A 19,797-nucleotide genomic window follows, 5' to 3' on the forward strand; every position below is an offset into this window, starting at 1 on the left:
AGCTGCCTGGTACTGGGTAGTGATAATTGCCGTCACGGTCCAAGGTGCTGTTTGGTTCAAAAGGAGGCGTGGGAACGGTAATGCAATCAGCTACGGACGTTAACTGTTACGTGGGAATCATAAGCGCTACTTGTTTGGTTCACTCCGTGATTGCTTCCATTACTGGTACAGTCTGAAAAAATAGGCTCCAAAAAAAAAGGAAAAGAAGATGAACACAAGGGCACGAAACTCCCACGCCGCAGATCGATCGACACCACGCGAGAGGCCGAAGACCGACATCGCGGGAGATACGAGGTGCGGCGGCGGCGCGGGAGAGGCGGGGCGTGGCGACAACCACGGCAGAGGCGCGGCAGAGCACGCGACGACGAGGACAGCGAGCGGCGGCGGCTGATTTTTATCGGAGTCGCGATTTCGGAACGGGAACGCATAGCGGTGGGAGGAGAGGGGCAACGGAGTTGTATTGGGCTGGATCCATTCACGCTGTGATCTGATACGGACCGGTCCATCCAAACGCCAAGCAACGGTACCTGTTCACGCTGTTAATCATTGACGGGCTGAATTCGTCGAACCAAACAGCACCAAAGGATGAGGCGCGGGAGCGTCGGCTGGGCTTGGTATGGGCCTCACCTGGACAGCGAAAAGGTGCATATGCGGTGGGCTATATGACCTTGCTGGACCCGGGGCCGAAATTCAGACAGGTTCACGAGAGAGCGGAGAATGGAGTTGAGACTCGAGAGGGACGGAAGAAATTTCAGGGCCCGCATTTCGGAAGGACCAAAGGAATCACGTAAAGAAAAAAAAAGGAATAAGCCCAGTTCCGTTTCAGGGGAAAGGAAGCTATTGTGATGTGCAAAACACACAAAATAGAACATCAACTCTGAAAACTCAAACCCCTCAAAAAAAAAAAAAAACTCTGAAAATTCAAAAGGAAAGAATCTTTCTCGCTCTCCCTCTCACCTCTGCTTGCTCAGTTGCTCACGTTCCTATTTCCTTGGCCCCTCTAGCCATGGCTTAGCTTGAGTCATATAGATAATTGTGTGAATGATCACAGATACAAATCAGCTGACAATTTGTCCAAGAAGGATTAGAGCAGGATTGGACGAGCTAGTGTGCCCTGTGCTGTACAGACGATTTCAGAGCAGGATTGTAAGCCGAGTTCCTTCACTTCTAGCAAAGACCAAGGAAGAGATTCATACTTGGACTATGGCAGGTGCCAAGTGTTTGAGTGATTTATGTCCAAACGTCTAATTTTTTAGCATTATATAACCTTTAAACTCTGTATCTGAAGTTCTGAACTCTTCTTAAATTGCGGAGTACTCTATTTTTTTATTAGATGTTGTATTATAGCTTTGTTCTAATTCAAATATTTGTATATTATGTTTGGACTCTAGACTTTTTGGTCTGAATTTAATCGTAGACAAAAACACTTTGTTTGATGGACTCTGGACATATCCCCTTGTTGCTATAGACCTTCTCCTTCTGTTTTTATGAAGGACTAAGCTATCCTATTTACATGCTATGGACCATGCACTACTAAAAAAAGATTTGTAGTAACGTCTTCTTTTTTTTTAGGGGCGGCTCTATATTGAGCTGCCACTACAAATGGTGCCTAAATGAGTCGTTCATACAAATCCATTTGTAGGGGCTGCTCTGATTTGTATGGGCGGCTGGAGATTGAGCCGCTCCTACAAATAGACACCGAATAGTAAAACTTAAGCACTAAAATTTGAATTTTTCAAACGACCTCGGATGGAGAAATAACCAAAATAAAAGTTGTAGATCTTGAAAAGTTATGAAACTTTGTTGTTTACAACTTTTCATTTGAAATGATTTACTGTTTCAAAATGCTATTTGAAATTTAATTTTGAAATTATCGAAGAACACTGATTTCTCTTTTTAATCCTTGCTAAAACTTGTAAGTAGTATTTCTCCCTCGTACTAACAGCTATTATTTTGTCCATCTTTTCTAAAATCATGCTCTATCAATTTATTATGTTCTTACAGCTATTATTTTGTCCATCTTTTCATATAACTATGTTTTATCTATTTGAATTTTAAATTTTAAAAAATAGCAACTTCAAACATCATTTTGAAATATTAAATGATTTCAACTGAAAAAAGTTATGAACATAAAAGTTGTAGAACTCATCAAGATCTACAACTTTTATTTTGGTTATTTCTTCATCCGATAAAGTGATAGTAACATTGTTCACAAAATTTACATATCGCTCTTATAGTTTCATAAACTATAAGAGGGATATGTAAAACTTGTGAACAATATTACTACTACTATGTTGGATGATCAAATGACCAAAATAAAAGTTGTAGATCTCGAAAAGTTATAGAAATTTGTAGTTGACAACTTTTTAATTTGAATTTATTTTACCAATGAAAACTACGTTTGAATTTCTCAAATTTAAAATTTAAAATTTTCAAACGACCTCAGATGTAGAAACTATCATAATGAAAGTTATAGATCTCGAAAAGTTATGAAACTTTATAGTTCACAACTTTTTCATTTGAGATCATCTCGTCAAAACTATATTTGAATTTCAAAAAATTTGAAATTTGAAATTTTGAAACGATCTCGGATGGATAAATAGCAAAAACAAAAGTTGTAGACCTCGAAAAGTTATGAAACTTTGTAGTTGGCAACTTTTTGATTTGAAATAAAAAAGTCAAGGAAAACTATGTTTGAATTTCTCAAATTTGAAATTCAAATTTTATAAACGACTTCGGATGTAGAAACTACCAAAATAAAAGTTGTAAATCTCAAAAAGTTATAAAACTTTATAGTTGACAACCTTTTTATTTGAATTTGGTTAGGTCCTCAAAACAATCAATTTATGCTCGGGTTAGAGGAGGGAACGCGTGAGCCCGAGGTCACGGGTTCGAACCCTAACAGCCGCGTAGCGCATGATTTTACGCTTGCGAGCTTGCGACGTGTGGCTGACCGGTGGGGGTCTGCCCGGATAAAAAAAACAATTCATTTTTTTACCCGGATTCACGAATTTCTGAAAAATGATTTGTAGGGGCGACAAATAGTGAGCCCCTACAAATCAAATTTGTCGCCCCTGCAAATCGGGCATTTGTAGCCACTCTTTGGTAGGGACAGTTGGTCCTACAAACTATCAGGAGCCGCTCCTACAAAGGATATCGGTAGTAGTGATGGTTAGTGAGCCATTTTTTTGTGCACATTGTTCACCTTGTAACATGCTTATCTTACAAGAGCCTAAACTACCAACCATGTAAACTTTACAATGACTAGCGTCCTGACTCTAAGCCCATAGCAATTTTCTTTGCAATACCGAAAGACTGTAGTAACCGCCGAGCTGACCATAGGGGAAGGCTCTCCAAGCAAGCTGTCCAACTCTTCAGAATTCTCATGTGCCCATGGGTGCTGAATGACCTTCCTTAGCCTATCAAGCTTATCTGCCACCTCCTTCATTGATGGCCTATTCAAACCACTCATCTGCAAGCACTGACACGCTAACTTTGCAATCTCCTCGAGATAGTCCATGTTGTCATTGTTCTTGATTTGATCATCCAGGATATTCTCAAGCTTGTTTTCCTTCATCCCATATAGAAACCTCATCGCAAGACTCTTCTCGTGCTCAGGCCCTTCAAGGTTGAATGCCTTCTTGCCTGTGAGCAACTCTAGGAGAACAACTCCAAAGCTACACACATCACTCTTGTCTGTCAATTGGCATGTTTGCATGTACTCCGGGTCGAGGTACACAAAAGTTCCTTGGACAAGTGTAACAAATTGTGATTTATCGTTTGGTGCTAGGATGGATGCACCAAAGTCGGAGACTTTTGCTGTGTAGTTACCATCCAGGAGGATGTTGGTCGATTTGACATCACCGTGGATGATTGGTGGAGATGCACATGAATGGAGGTAAGCTAAGGCCTGTTCAGACTCACAGGCAATCCTCAAGCGAGTGCCCAAGGAGATGTGTTGGCCATGGTTGCCATGGATGAGATCGAACAGCGTACCATTTGGGATGAACTCGTATACTAGCATGGGCACTTCAACTTCAAGGCAGCAGCCGAGGATCTTGACAATGTTCTTGTGATTGATTTGGGATAGGATTAGCATTTCCTTGCCGAATTCTTTCATTTGTCGCTCATCAATTGTCATGCATCTTTTCACGGCTACTTTAGCATCGCTCTTCAAAACTCCCTTATAGACTTTTCCATGGCCTCCATGACCAATGACATGCTGTTCATCAAACCTGTTCGTGGCTTGTTGTAGTTCTTTTTCGGAGAAGATTTTTAATGCAACACCTTGTTGTGATTTCATCTCCTCAAATAGCAGCAGACCACCATGTTGTCGAAAATACATCTGTTTGATCCGGTGTAGCTTTCGCCTTTCTCGGATCAAATATGCACAAGTAATGGCAATCACAAGAACGACAAGTCCAACACTTCCACCTGCACAATTATTCAAAATGATCACCTTGGCTTACCCTTGCTCAGCAGTCAGCACTAAATAAAAATGCCACAGATCCCATCAGAGGTGAACGCAGGGCACATAAAAAAATACAAGTGCATGCAAACTTCCTCGAAACCTACCAACAACTGGCGCCATCCAAACTGATTTCTGCTTTTTTATGCAAACGCCATTGATCAAACTTTTTCCCGGCGAGCATGAACAATTATAACCCCCCACTGTATTTTTGCATATTCCAGCGCAAGGGTAAGTAACCTTGTCCTGGCACTCATCAATATCTGAGACAACATCAAAAACACTAGTGCAGTGAGCTTCAAAATGTGCTGAGCTCGGGCTTAGGGAGGAAGAAGGAGACGTCCATGATATAAAGGGGGACCTTTAGTCCCGGTTGGTGGCTCCAACCGGGACTAAAGGTAACTTTTCAACCCCCGGCGCAGCCATGGCCCGGGAGTAGACCTTTACTTCCGATTGGAGCCACCAACCGGGAGTAAAAGTCTACCTTTAGTCCCGGTTGGTGGTTCCAACCGAGACTAAAGGTCCCTGCCACCTCTGTCTGGCGTAGTAGCCGTTGGGCAGGGACCTTTAGTCCCGGTTAGAGTCACCAACCAGGACTAAAGATCTCTCTAGTTCCGGGCGCAAAAAATATCGGGACTAGATCCCATTTTGACAGAGGATTAAATGTCTGTTCTCTACTCCCCCCCCCCCCCCCCCCCCCCCCCCCCCCCCGTATTTTTGCATATTCCAGCGCAAGGGTAAGTAACCTTGTCCTGGCACTCATCAATATCTGAGACAACACCAAAATGCTTTGTAAAATCTCTGCTTGAGCACTTGAAATAAAAGAACAACAACTGGATAATAAAAGAATAATAATAGAGCTGAAGTGGAACCTGTGCATCCGCCTGCGATGTATGGATTGCCTTTGAATCCCCTGGAGCACTTGCATAGATAGCCTGCCTCATTCGTGATACTCGCTATAGTTGCTAACACACGCGTAGGGCACGGTCTTGTCAATTTTGGCAGCTTCACATGTCTTCTGCGTAATCCCCCATTCCATCACGACAGGAGACCTTGAGTCGTCTCTGTCGTAGAACACTGGAGAGGTGAGATAAGTGGTGCTGAAGCTGAAGGCTGCTCTCTCCATGACAGTTATATAATTGGAAGGGGTGTTCCTCCATATCGCAGTCGTGTTGTATAACGAGTTGAAAAAGCCTTGGTAAACCCGCACGCCCTTCGGGAGGTCCACCTGGCAGCACCCAGCACCAGCAGTACCAGAGCATGAGCCGTTCTTGGGTGGTATGTTGACGTCGCATGTCGCCAAGCAGCCGATGATGTACTGCAAGTGTTGCACAGCGGTGCTATATGTCGATCAGCTTGCTGCGAGTTCATTCATGATTTCGTATATAGCCATGTTCGCTTCTCTTATAATCTATCTTTTTCAGCCGGAATAGTATTTTTCTCTCATAATAAATCAGCGGGAACAATGTTTCAACTTGTTTTTTCAGCGAAGCGACGCGTAGTTGCCGTACAACGTCATCAGCAATACTTACGGAGTGGCTGCGCATGTAGGCGAAACTATTACACCCAAGGACGATGATTTTGTTATCATCTGCCGATAGCACATAGGGCGAGCCAGTGATGTTCATCCACGCGTAGTTGCCGTACAAGTTACAACGTCCCGCTGGTGGTTTGGTTGTAGCACTCCCGAGAGATCCAAGTCTTGAGCCAGGCCTTGCCATCCTGCACAGAGAGCTTGATCACCTCCAGGTTATTGTGGAAGAGCTTGGTTGTGCGGCCGACGGTGGTGCAATTGAGCTGAAAGCCGGCGTGGATCGCGCACTGCGGGTCTAAGCCGAACGGGTACGGGACGTCGATGTTCCCGCACCTTGTTGCGCAGCCAGAACCCCGTGCAGCCGGGACGTCGTCCGCCGCTGCAGCGGCGGCGGCGAGCATCCACACGGCCGGAAGGCCGAGCAGAAGCCGTGAGAACTTCACCATGTCTCTCATGATATGTGGAGTTTTTGTCTGGTTCGTTCTTTGGGTGGTTTTCGTGATATCTGGTTGCTGATAATTGTTGGCAGTAGTCTGTCTATACTCTCTATCGATCCATGCATCTACATATAAAGAAGGTAGAGTGGTGTTAATATATCGTAGTATATTGACAGAACACACAATGCAACTACGCAAGATGTGAATGTGAACGCACGACATATTCCAAAGGATGGACTGACCAGTTCTTTTTCGCAATTTTCATCTCGGGAATCACTCTCGGTTCTAGGCTTTAGTCCTAGTCATTTTTTTTTGTCCAGGACTAAAGACAAGATTAGTCCAGTTGGAGCTATCAACCGGGACTAAAGTCCCCTACCTAATGACTAGAGGCGCAGCTTTTGCAGGCGGGGACCTTTAGTCCTGGTTGGTGGCTCAAACCGGGACTAAAGGTCGCCCTCCAATCCCGGTTGGAGCTACCAGCTATGACTAAACCTTTAATCCTGGTTGGTAGCTATAATCGGGACTAGAATTGTACTTGTAGTCCGGATTTATACCACAAATCGAGACTACATGTCCCGGGCTATATACTTTCACCTTCTTCCTTTCCCAGCCCGAGCCATTTCAAGCTCTTTGCCTGCTCTCTGTTCTTGCTCGTGGAAGGAGTTCATGCTTGCGGGATTGGTGAAGACTTCATTCCTCCATCCATTCTTCGGTTCTAAAGGTTACCAACTTCATCCTCCCATGTTTCATCACTAGCATCGCTCATTTCGTGGTCTAGAAATAGAGAAATTTGTGGTTCTTTAGATTGGGAATGATGATGGATTTTTTTATTTATATACCATTTGAGCTCGAAATCACTTGATAGTTTAAATATGAAGATGAAGGAAGCTTATAGTAGTTCATCAAAACTAGTATGCACCTTTCATTGCCTCATTTTATGGTCTAGAAATAGAGAGATTTTTAGTTTTCTAGATTGGAAATAATGGTGGATATTTTTTATTTATATGCTATTTGAGCTCAAAATCACTTGATAGTTTGCATATGTAGATGAAGAAATCTTATAGTAGTTCATCAAAACTAGTATGCACCTTTGATTGCCTCATTTCATGGTTTAGAAATAGAGAAATAAAAGGTTTTTTTAGTATATAGCTCATTTAATTTCATGGTTCATAAAATGAGAAATTTATAGTAGTTGATGAAAATGAGTATAGAGAGTCATAGATGGCGACTGCTTTTGGGTCCTCGGCCTCGCATGGAGTCCCTAAGCGACTGAGGTCGGACCTCCCTCTCATTGTGTGCGGCAAGTGTGGGCAGAAGACTGTCAGGAGTACAGGGTGAAGAAGAAGGGGTCCCAACTAAGGGCGTATCTTCTACACGTGTCCGGATTGCGAAGTGAGTAATTTTCTTGTCATGTTTTGTTATGCTTTGTAACCATTTTTCGTGATGATTTTGATTAAAGTTCTTGATTTGTTGTTATAATTTCAGTGGGATGACACTGGATCATGTGACGGTTGGTACTGGGAGAAAGAGTATGTTGAGCACGTCCAAAAATCTCTTGTAAAGGCGACTGAGGCGACTGATGAGAGTGCACCTTTGTATGATGAGGCAGTGAACCAGCAGAAGAATAGTCTATCTGTTTTACTTGGAATTGATCGTGAAATCCTTATTCTGCTGAATTGCATTGTAGGTTTAGTTTGTTTAGTGCTATTTGGGATTGTCAACATTGTAACAAGGCTTTAATAAATTAATGTTCGAGAGTACGTGAAACAGTTGTGTGGCATAGGATATTAATTAATCATGTGGTGTACCTCATGTAATGCAGAGAACCGGCAATGAATGTACAACGCCATTATGGTTAGTGGAAAATACCTTTGAATATAGTCCAATACCCAATAAGTACTAACTTGGTCACCGTATCTTTATTTTGTTCAATTCATTATTATCATGCTTCATTGGTTGATGATGAATCTTTTTCTCGTAAAGTGATGTCTGCAGCAGGGATCGTGGAACAGCTTATGTGGATACTACGTCTAGAGTTTATGATGGAGTACTCAAGGAGAACAAGTGAAGAGATCATCGAAGTACGTAAAAAGTATACATAATTTATTTATTATCATTGTATTGATATATATAATCATATATATATATATTCATATTTTTTTCTTTCATTCAGATCAAAGCAATTCAAGAAACATTGATAGGATTTCTTGTGGATGGGGCCATAGATCCCAAAGGCGCGTACCACTATGTCCCTAAAGAATTAATACCTAGTAGCCATACGACCGAAGATAATTAGGGTCGAATGAAATCCCAAGGACATAATCAGTATAAGGTTTTTGTGACTTTATTTGTACATATTTCATGCAACCTCTTGAAATATTTATATATATGTAGTTTTATATATTTTAGTGTGTTATTTATTTATAATGTTCGAACGAAACCTTATACGTGATATATATTAGCAGCGTAGAATTCATATACGAAAAGCTAATCGAAACAAAAAAGAATTAAATTGAAAAGAAACCATAAAATAAAAAGGAATGAAATGAAAAAAAAGAGAGCCTTTAATATCGGTTGAGAACACCACCCGGGACTACAGGTGCTAGCCCCGGTGCAATACCTAGGGGGTCATTTAGTCCCGATTGGTATCAGTCCCGGTTACCAGAATCGGAACTAAAGGGACACTTAGTTCCAGATTCGCAATCCCAGTTATGAAACAGGGATTAAAGGGGTTTCCAAACCGGGACTGATGCCCAGTCCTACCCCACTACGCGCAGTTTGTGAATTGACCACTTGTGGTCGTTGCGTGCATATGCATGCATCCTTCCGTTGCAGTATAGCTCTCAAAGCGGCAATGATTACATGTTTTGTAAACGTCGAACGAAGCATCACAAGAAGAACAGAGGTGGTTATTGTTCTTCATAAATCAGAGCAACCAGCCTATTTGCTTGATCGTATTAGTCATGCTTATTAGCTATAATACAATGTTTTTCTCTTATAACGAAACAGCATCCGCCATCAGCAGTACTTACGGAGTTGCTGCACATGGATCGCGCACTGCGGCCTAAGCGGGAACTGGTACGGGATGTCGATGTCCCCGCACCTTGTTGCACAGCCAAGACGTCCACGGCGGCGGCGAGCACCCACATGGCCTGAAGGCTGAGCAGAAGCAGCCATGAGAACTTCCCTCCATTCCAAATCATAATTTATTTCAACTTTTTTTAGAGTCAAACCATCTCAGGTTTAATTAAAATTATAAAAATTTATGATATCAAATAGGTATAATATAAAAATATAATGAATAATTTTTCTAATAATACTTATTTAGTATCATATATGTTATTGTTTTATTGTATAAATAGGGTCAAACTTAGATGCTTTGATTCTCAAAAAAGTAAAAATAACTTATAATTTAGGACGGAGGAAGTACTAGATTGTTGTGGTGATTGACCCTTTGAGATGCTTCGGCTGGTATCTTTGATTGCTGATAGTATTATTGTACATTGACAGTATAGATTTTTTAGAGGCTTGGTTGCAACTAGTCCATACAAAATGGCAATGCAGTGGTGCGAGTGTCTAAAAAAAAATTCTCCCTCCGCCTCGCGCGCTCGCCGCAAGCTCCGCTCCCTGTCCACCGTCACCGGCGGCGACCACCTCCGCTTCCTCCGCCCCTGGGCCCTCGCCCGCCTCCACGACATCAGGCTCTGCCACTGGAGTCGCGCCTCCTGCCCGCCCCCGCCCTCGTCGCCGTCGCCGGCGTCGACGTCCTCCTCATCACCTCCTCCTACGGCCGGAGACGGCGCGGGTGTCGCGGTCGTGCCATACTTCGCGCCCGCCTCGAGGCTCCTCGCGCCCTGGTGCCCCAGCGAAAGAAGCTCCCAGCGGCCAAGTCCGTGGTGTTCTTCGCTCCGTCGCCTCCCAACCCCGATCTACCCATTAAGGTGGTTATCGAGTTCCTCAGCATGCCAGACATGGTGATCGCGCGCACTAGAGTGTCGCACCTGACATGTTGCAAGCGTATGGTTCAAATATTTCAGAGGTATGTTGCAAGTGTTTCACATGGATATTGCAGAAGTAGATCGAGATGTTGCATATGTTGCAATGGCTATACACGTATGTGACAAGCGTCTGTTCCAAATGTTTCATCTGTTTTTAGGAGTAAGTTGCAAGTGTGTTTATCTGGATGTTGCATATGTTTCACACACATGTTGCAAGTGTTCCATCTGGATGTTGCATATGCTTGCACTGGCTTTCTAGTGTTTTCATGTGTTTTTACAAGTGTTTCAGACGTATGTTGCAGGTGTTTCAACTGCTTTCGGACGTATGTTGCAAATGTTTCATTCGGATGTTGCAAAAGTAGATCTAATATTGCACATGTTGCAAAGTCGCAACATGACCCACTTGTCGCAGCCACTTGCTGCAGCTGCTGGGGCGCCGCCGAGCGGGCGCACACGGCAGAGTGAGCGGTCCCACGTGGGCACGCGAAACGCTGGCGCGCCGGGAAACCAAGTGTAGACGCGGGCGTCCGTGCGGACATCCGTGCGCTAGCACTGCCGATAAAAAAATGCAATCTCATGTTTATGTGGGAGTAAGTGACGAGTGACATGCCTACCATGTCCTAATATTTTTCAGATCTTTCATGGTATAAGGTATCGATAATTAGTACTCCATCCGTACCAAACTATAAGATGTTTTAACATTTCTAGATTCATAGCTTTTATTATGTATCTAGACATAATACGTATCTAGATGCTAGTAAAAGCTATGAATAGTTAAAACGTCTTATAATTTAGAACGGATGAAGCATCTTTGGTGCTGTTTGCTGTGCAAATCTCGCGGTACAAGCTATTGATAATTAGTATCTTTGGTGCTGTGCAAATATTCGGTAAAAGCAACAATAATTGTGAGTTTGAACGCCAGGCAAAAAGTATCACATGACTACCGTTGACAGAAAAATAATTCTTGTAGTCCTCACATCACTAGCCCAGATTGAATACGACGATTAAGAAACTAGGCAATAACAGCAGCTAGGTGTATTTTCAGGATGTCAATAGTACTCTGCATTAATCCACAAAGCAGCACCGCTTCACAAACACTGCTCTAGAAAAAGGTAAAATTAAGAGAACATAAAAAAATGCTCTAGAAGCTTACGAACATGTTCTACGGTGAGGTTTGTGAGCAAAATCAGTAGGACAATTTCAAACAGGCCCCTACTCCCATCCAGTAGGAAGCGGGCTACATTCGAGCCCAGCACCGAGGGACTTGACCAGCCCGCTCAGAGCCCAACTGGCTCCACTCGCCGGTTCTCCGAGACCCAACCCAGCTCCCTCCCAGCTTTCCCCCCTCACACCCAACCCGCATCCGCGCTCTTCGCCGCGCCGCCGCGCCGCCGCTCCTAAACCTCAAGAGGCTCAGACCGTCAGACGCAAACCCCTCGTCTGTCGTCTCTCTCGCACCACCGGTGCCTTTTCGCACGCCGCCACCGAGGGGACGAAGGAGCGCGCACGCGTGCGACAGAAGGGTAGGATGGGAGGCGGGCGGAAGCGCGGGCGCACGCAGCGCCGCCACTTCAAGCAGGGCCGCGAGAACGTCTGGAAGCACAACCCTCAGCGTCCTCCCGCCGGCGAAGGAGGCGAGGGGCGAGAAGGTAATCCCTCGTGGCAGCCCTTCGCCACTGAGAACCCGGCCTTCGAGGAGTACTACAAGGTATTGCCGCTTGCTTCAGATCACGCCCTGCTTCCTGTTGCGATCTATTGTCCCAAGCGCTGCTAACTTTTGATGCTAGTCTGATGGTGGTGGGATACCTCGAGGTTGCTCTTCATGTAAGCTGTACTTATGACGATTTGTTGATGTGGTAGGGGCTGATGTGTTCATTTAAGCTATGAGTTTGTTAGTCGCAGATATACGAGTCTACTGCAATTTGTATTTGTAGTATTAAGCTCTTCTCTCACCGTATGCCTATAGTGAGGTTCATTATCTTGTTGTAGATTTCTTGTAGAATTTTAGCTTTTCAGTTGGATGTATAATTTCGGAAACTTTGGATTGGGATTTTTTTTGCTAATCCTGTTCAATTTGGCACATGCATTTGTCTTGCAGGAGCAGCAAATTGTTTCTGAGGAAGAGTGGGATAGCTTCATGAGTATGCTCCGGAAGCCACTACCTGCCACTTTTAGGATTAATGCGAGGTAATGCGTCTCTCTCAAGTATGAAGGTGGATACATAAGTTTTGCTAGATTGTTTGTTAGGTTGTTTTGACTAAGCTGAATGAGAAAGCACTTTGCTTATGAACCAATATTAGGTACCACACTCTTGATTACTGCTGCATAGAAGTGTATGCATTGGGTATGGTAATTTTCTGTGACTATATATTAGCAATTACCCACACTTCTGCCTTAGATCAACAATCCGACAGTTTCCTGGCTATTCTGGTGTGTTTGGTTGTATGTTTAGGTTGTAAGATCATTGATGTGCTGTTAAACTGTGAGAACTATACATACCACCTTATCCTTCTGAGTCCTGACTTCTGAGATATAAAAGTTGAAAGCGGCCCTGTTGTCTTATGAAATCTTTATTGTTTCCAAGCAAGAATTATTTATTGATTAAAGCTTCCTTACTCTTGGAAGTGGAACCAAATTCACCTGATCTTGTTTCATTACAAAATCAAGTTTGATGTTGTATATGCTGTTTACAAGAATATCGGGCCATTGTTGGTCTGATTGACTCATATAGACAAAACTGCTTTGTTTAATGGACTTTGGAATCGATCCCCACATAGTCCTAGACCCTTTTTGCTCTTATATTTTTATAAAGGATTATGATATCTCTATTCTGGTTTGTTTGCTCTGTTTTCATGCTATGGAATATGGACTATGGTTCATCAACTATTTTGTTGTGCATATTCACCGTGTAACATGCTCATCTTGCAAGAACCTAAACAGGCAACCATGTAGTTCCACAGAGTGATTGTACAAAATACTCTAGTAGTTTTACCAAGATTTTTCCCTACTTTTATGCTTTCCAGAAGTTGAGATTAATTGCTTTGTCTATTTAGGTGTTTAATTACTCTATTTTAGCAAGCTAAAGTTTTCTTTGCCAGCTGTCAGTTTTTTCAAGATATCTGCTTGCAATTGGAAAACGACTTCAGGAAATCATTAGAGACTGAGGTTGCTTCTAAAACCCATGCACAAGTCCAAGTTAGAGTTAGTGCTTCTGACATTTTCTATTTTTATCATTGACAGGTGAAGGATGAACATGAAGAAGATGCTATTAGGCCTTTGCCTTGGTACCCGGGTAATCTTGCATGGCATTTGAACTTTTCTCGAATGCAGCTGAGGAGAAACCAGGCACTTGAGAGGTAAACTCAATTACAGATGATGTGTGATGTTTATTTTGAGCTAATCTTGTCAAGTGGCAGTATGTAGTAGTATATGGTATATTTTGAGAGAATCTTGTCAAATAGTAGTATGTAGAAATTATATTATGTTTTCATGTTGAAGGTCCTTGTAAGAGTTTTGAGGTGCTAACTTAAAGTAAGTACATAAACTTTTTGTGTCGCCCCATATTTGCAGATGCATTGGCTGTGTATTCATATGCAAATAAGTACGCAATAACTAATGCCATATTGTCATGTAAAGAAAGGTTTTCCTTTTCTTTATTTCTGAAAAAAATGATTTTGTTGAAAACTATTGTTGTGTGTAATAGTTTCTGTCATTGCGATATTCACGTTGGCCATTTTAATATTCCAGTGAGATAATTGTTAGTTCAACATTAACTTTTTTATCACTCAGTTTTCATGAATTCTTGAAGCGAGAGAACGAAGTTGGCAACATAACTAGGCAAGAGGCTGTCAGTATGGTGGGTACCTGATTCTTTTTTTCAGGGATGTGCTATACTATTTATGTATTATGCATATCTTGGGTCAATCTTTTTTCAATGGTATGTATTGTTGCAGGTCCCACCACTGTTTCTGAATGTGCAACCTGATCATCATATTCTTGACAGTATGTTATCTATCAACCTTGTTCACGATATTTACATATTGTGTAGTTTAAGTAACAGCCTGTGACTCATGTACTGTCTGTTTGTCTAATGGCTACCTTTTCCAGTTTGTGAGGTTTTCAGATATTCAGCTAACAAGTTTGTGCAATAGTTATGTACAGGTTTAAAATTACTGATATTTTTTCTGCACGTGAGTAAACAGGTCAAAAGAAAAAAAAGAAAATTGATTACCATTCTAGTTACACCTTGTGTCCGACTACCCATAGTCTAGCTGGATCTCTCATTAAAGCTGAAACTTTCTGTGCTTGACCTTTAGCCTTTATCTTGAACTTAATCATGGGCAAACAGTTTTCACTTGGTCATAGTATTCAGCTTTTGTCTTGAGACTGGTGATTTCTCTAACCATGGTCTCATTTTTATTATCTGATGCAGTGTGTGCTGCTCCAGGATCTAAAACTTTCCAGTTACTTGAGATGATTCACCAGTCAACGAAGCCTGGACTGCTTCCAAATGCCCTGGTATGTTTCAATATATATATCACATGTAAATGATGTACTTAGACGTTTTTTTGGGTTCCTATTGGTTTTCAGAAAGGTATTGATTGTGTCATTAGTTATCCTACCTGATGCTTCCCCCATGTAATCAGGTGGTAGCTAATGATGTTGATGTGCAAAGATGCAATCTTCTTATTCACCAAACCAAGAGAATGTGCACAGCTAACCTGATTGTGACAAATCATGAAGCACAAAACTTTCCTGGTTGTAATCTTGCAAAGTTCTGTTCAGAAGTGTGTATGGATGAGGCAAAGCTGCAGAGGTTGGAGTTTGACCGCGTTCTTTGTGATGTGCCTTGTAGTGGTGATGGGACTGTCCGTAAGGCTCCTGATATGTGGAGGAAGTGGTAAATACTGATTCATTTGTTCATTTTGCTACTGTGTTCACTTAGATTCTTATCAATTGGATTGACTATTCAGGAATGCTGGTATGGGGAACGGACTTCATCGCCTGCAAGTGGAAATTGCTATGCGTGGTAAGGATTAAAACATGCTTGGAGCATTACCTGGTTCATAACTCTTCAGTTGGTTCATTATGTTAGATTTTTTTTTTTTTGAAATGCTTTAACATTTACCTTTGCAGTGTTCAGCTGTTGATCTTCTTGCACAAGTGAACTGTTGTCATCATTCTTTGATTATGATTTAGGTCCTTGTAGTTGTGGCTCTCCATTAAATATTTCATGAATTTGATTGCATTGCCAATTTGATAGCTTACTCCTTCAGAACTTGCAAATCTCTTTATATATTTACTCTTTATATATAGGATAACAATACATAAGCATAAAATCTGGTTTGTTTCACAATCAATCATGTATTGCGGAAACTGACATGAAATTTATATACGTATATGTTTCTCCAACTATGGCGAGTAAATGCTACATTATTTATGCTATTAGGGATTTGTTACTCATGAGATTAGGTTTGCATATTTGATTATTTGTTGCTTGTTCAGGTATGGGTTTGCTCAAAGTGGGTGGGAGGATGGTTTATTCAACATGTTCAATGAACCCTGTTGAAAATGAAGCTGTTGTTGCTGAGGTATTTTTTTATTGTTGATTTTAACTGTAACATTTACTGTATAAATGTTTGTTTTGGTCAAATATTCTTCTCTTTTTTTTTTGGTACTTACATTGTTGTTTGATTTCTCCTTGAAAAATAGTGCTCAAGGCATATTAAGTCCGTTATCCAAGAAATGCTTGGCCAACATGACATGCTCTTTTTTTATATTATATTCATATATTGATTTTGTAATTTACTCATTTATAGCTTCTCAATTTTGTACATTTTTGTAACATCAACAGTGTTCTGCATAACTCCACAGATTTTGCGGAGATGTGGGGACTCTGTTGAACTTCTTAATGTTTCTAATGAGCTACCTGAATTAGCCCGTCGTCCTGGACTTAGCACCTGGAAGGTAATACATGTTTCTAAAATCATTCATATTAAATATATTATGTTGTCTTTCATGATTAAATGCTGTGAACCTAGGGTTTGGTATCCTTTCTGGAAGCTAACACATTCAGGAAACTTTTGCACATGACACAGAACCTCTTTAGTCATTCAGCAGTGCACAGTGCATCTGCTAGTACATGTGAAGTTGCATTTTCATATTGTACACTTTCTGCTTTACTGTGTTGTTTATTTATTTCCTTTTGTTAAATAAATCTTTTTATTGTGACACTTTCTGAAGAATAATCTGTGGCTATCAACATGTGTTTCAACCTGTTTACAATTTTTTCTCTGTCTATAGTATTTGTTTGCATTGTACACTTTCAGTTGGGTATCCACATTTGAGTCACACAATTCTATCTTCTGTGGTCTGCATAAAATTTTATAATTCAAGCTAGTAAAATTTTATTCTGCTCTGCAGGTACGGGATAGAGGGTCTTGGTTTGGTGTTCACGAAGATGTACCTTGCTACAGGAAGCATGTGATATCACCAAGTATGTTTCCCTCTGGGAAAGGCAGCAAAGATAGTCTTACGGTGAGCAGCAGCGTTGAGGTCAACACAAATGTAGCTGATGCAGACATGAAAGATTCAACAGACATGGGAGAGGGAGAACAAGAAACAAATATAACAATTGATGACAGCAATAATGGTGACAATCTAAAAACCGAAGAGGGAACCAAAGTTGATTGCGAGTTTGGTGAAGTTACAGCTAGTAGTTATAAAAAGTTAAATTCTACTCCCATCCGTACAGAACATTCAGATTATCCACTGCATCGCTGTATGAGAATTGTTCCTCATGACCAGAACAGTGGGGCGTTTTTCATTGCAGTCCTTCATAAACTCTCCCCACTGAACGGTAATATTCTTCCACATTCATTTATCCTGCATATTTCGTTGTTTACTACATCAATCTCACATACATTACAGTTACGGTTTCTACTTCCTAGTGCTTAAGTATGGTAAATATCACACCTTTTCAGAGAACCAGGTGGTAGATGGGGTAAAAAGTGAGCAGAATATTTCAAAAGACAAAATTGAGAAACTTGAGAAAGATTTAGGATCAGATAAGGCATCATCTGAAGAAAATATAGTGCATCAGCAAGTGATTGATAATACAAATGTTCTGGATGGAGAACAAAATGGAGACAGGGATAACAAAAGTTCGAAAGATAAGAGCTCAGTGGATTCTAAGGTGAATGTTAATGAGACGGAAAAGGGTCAAGCAGGAACAAGAGATAGGAGGAGGCAGCAGAACCAAGGCAGGTGGAGAGGGGTTGACCCTGTGATATTTTTTAAGGATGAAGTGACAGTCAAAAGTATTGTATCTTTCTATGGTATCATGGATTCATTTCGACTTGAAGGTCATCTCGTGACTAGAAATCCTGATGCTAGTCATGTTAAGAGAATATACTATGTGTCAAAATCTGTTCAAGATGTTTTGGAGCTCAACATAAAAGTTGGCGAGCGGCTTAAGATCACCTCACTAGGCCTAAAGATATTTGTAGGTGTCCAATTAATTTCTATTCTTTATCAACCTAAAGTATTATCAGATCTTACATTTTTTGTTTAACACAGTGATTCTCTTCTACCATTGCACTCTCTTTCAGGAAAGGCAGTCTTCAAAGGAAGGTTCGCCATGCACATTTAGGTTGTCATCAGAGGGATTGCCGCTCCTCCTTCCATACATCACAAAACAGATTCTGTATGCATCTGCAATTGACTTCCAGCATCTTTTACAGTACAGGACTATTAAGTTTCCTGATTTTGTGGATGCAAAAATTGGTGAGGAAGCTTCAGCTTTGCTTCCAGGTTGCTGTGTCGTAGTTTTACGTGAAGGTAAGAGCAACTATTCTTTGCATCTTAAAATTGAACTCAAAACCTGAGCAAGCGAAACATCTGATGATGACTGAACATCTTTCTTAAAATTTCAGGGCATCAGGATATAGGATCCATAGCTACAGATCCCTCGGCCATTGCCATCGTTTGCTGGAAAGGAAAGACCAATTTGTGTGTCATGGTTTCTCCACTAGACGGGAAAGAACTGCTTGAGAGGATTTCATTGCGTTTTGGACTCAAAATCCCCAAAGGGGATAAAGAGAAACCCAGCCAGGAGATTGCTGGATCAGACGAGCTGCTTGATTGTGCCACTGAGGCCACTGAGGCGGACGATCAAGAATGTTTTCCTGAAAGCAAAGCATCTGACATCGAAATTTCAGATGCTAAGGATGCTGAGTAGCTTACTACGTATATTACACAGGAGGTAGTTGTATCCTATGAGTTGGCTATTTGTTTTCAGTCACTTCAGTTGCTTAAGGAGACACATTAGCCACTTGGGAATTATAGCACATGATTTTAGACTCAAAACACCTGGTAATCGTGCATGGTGACACCACATCGTGATAATTGCTTCCCTGTAACTGTAAACTTATTAACCTGTTTGTTTTTCTTCTCCGAGAGGATGTATCACATCGATTTTAAAATTTTGCACTGAACATGGAATCCAGTAAAGTTTGAGACGAGAATATTTTTTGAGACATTGTGTGTAAATTCACTCCGAATGCTGAGATCTGAAAATTTCCGAGGCTAACTAGTGATTAGAGGCCTGTTCTTGTGGCGGTCTTGTTGAGCAGCAGTCACAGAATGAGCGTCCATTATCTCCGTTGTCGTCAAAGGGCAACACGTGCTTAGAAATGTCTTGCATGACAAACTCAAACTCGCAAACTTGATTTTTCGGACGAATTGATCAACTGGTTGGACCTATAATTCCTGTACAGGGACGTACTGAACTCAGAGCTCTGAAAGTCTGCCACAGAAGGAGTTTGGTCTCCGCATATGGAGCCGACCGAGGCAAGTCTTTGGCTCTGAAAGTGAGAGTCTGCCACAGGAGTTTCTTGGTCTCCGCATCTGTCGCCGACGGAGGCAAATCGTCTCGGTTTCCCCTCCCAGTAACGCAAGTAACCAGCGCCCATACGTTCAAGTCCAAGCAGGTTGAAGGGAGCACCGAAGAAGAAATTGACGTCGTCATGGTGGAGCACGCGACACAGACCAGACCAGACCGGAAGATGTTCCGCGCTAACAACGGTGTACTCCCTCCTGTCATAAAATAATTGTCGCTGCGATACTCATGCCGGTCAAACTTTCTTAAATTTGGTTAGTAAATTTGGTTAGGTTTATAGAAAATATTAGCAATATTTATATCTTTAAATAAGTTTATTACGAAAATAGATTCAATGATCTATCTAATGATATTAGTTATGTATTATAAGTATTAATTTTTTTTGTATATATTTGGTCAAGTTAAGAGTGTTTGACTACTCAGGATGTGAGAACAATATTTATTTTGGGACGGAGAGAGTA

General features: G+C 41.5%; 1 protein-coding gene and 1 pseudogene across 1 annotated transcript; one reads left to right on the top strand and one right to left on the bottom strand.

Moving 5' to 3' along the window:
- Positions 1 to 3,264: 3,264 nt before the first annotated feature.
- On the bottom strand, positions 3,265 to 6,448 carry LOC136546409 (putative wall-associated receptor kinase-like 16; annotated as a pseudogene).
- Positions 6,449 to 11,766: 5,318 nt separating this feature from the next.
- On the top strand, positions 11,767 to 18,974 carry LOC136546410 (uncharacterized). Its single transcript, XM_066538390.1, has 15 exons — positions 11,767 to 12,145; positions 12,536 to 12,624; positions 13,536 to 13,602; positions 13,678 to 13,793; positions 14,227 to 14,293; positions 14,391 to 14,439; positions 14,870 to 14,955; positions 15,084 to 15,337; positions 15,411 to 15,466; positions 15,943 to 16,028; positions 16,312 to 16,404; positions 16,861 to 17,296; positions 17,421 to 17,941; positions 18,048 to 18,276; positions 18,372 to 18,974. Exons 1-15 carry the CDS (start codon positions 11,966 to 11,968, stop codon positions 18,674 to 18,676), a joined length of 2,634 nt encoding a protein of 877 aa, XP_066394487.1. The 5' UTR covers positions 11,767 to 11,965; the 3' UTR covers positions 18,677 to 18,974.
- The last annotated feature ends 823 nt before the right edge of the window (positions 18,975 to 19,797 follow it).

This window comes from Miscanthus floridulus, chromosome 3 (assembly GCF_019320115.1).
Source record: "Miscanthus floridulus cultivar M001 chromosome 3, ASM1932011v1, whole genome shotgun sequence".
In the NCBI taxonomy this organism is placed as follows: Eukaryota; Viridiplantae; Streptophyta; class Magnoliopsida; order Poales; family Poaceae; genus Miscanthus; species Miscanthus floridulus.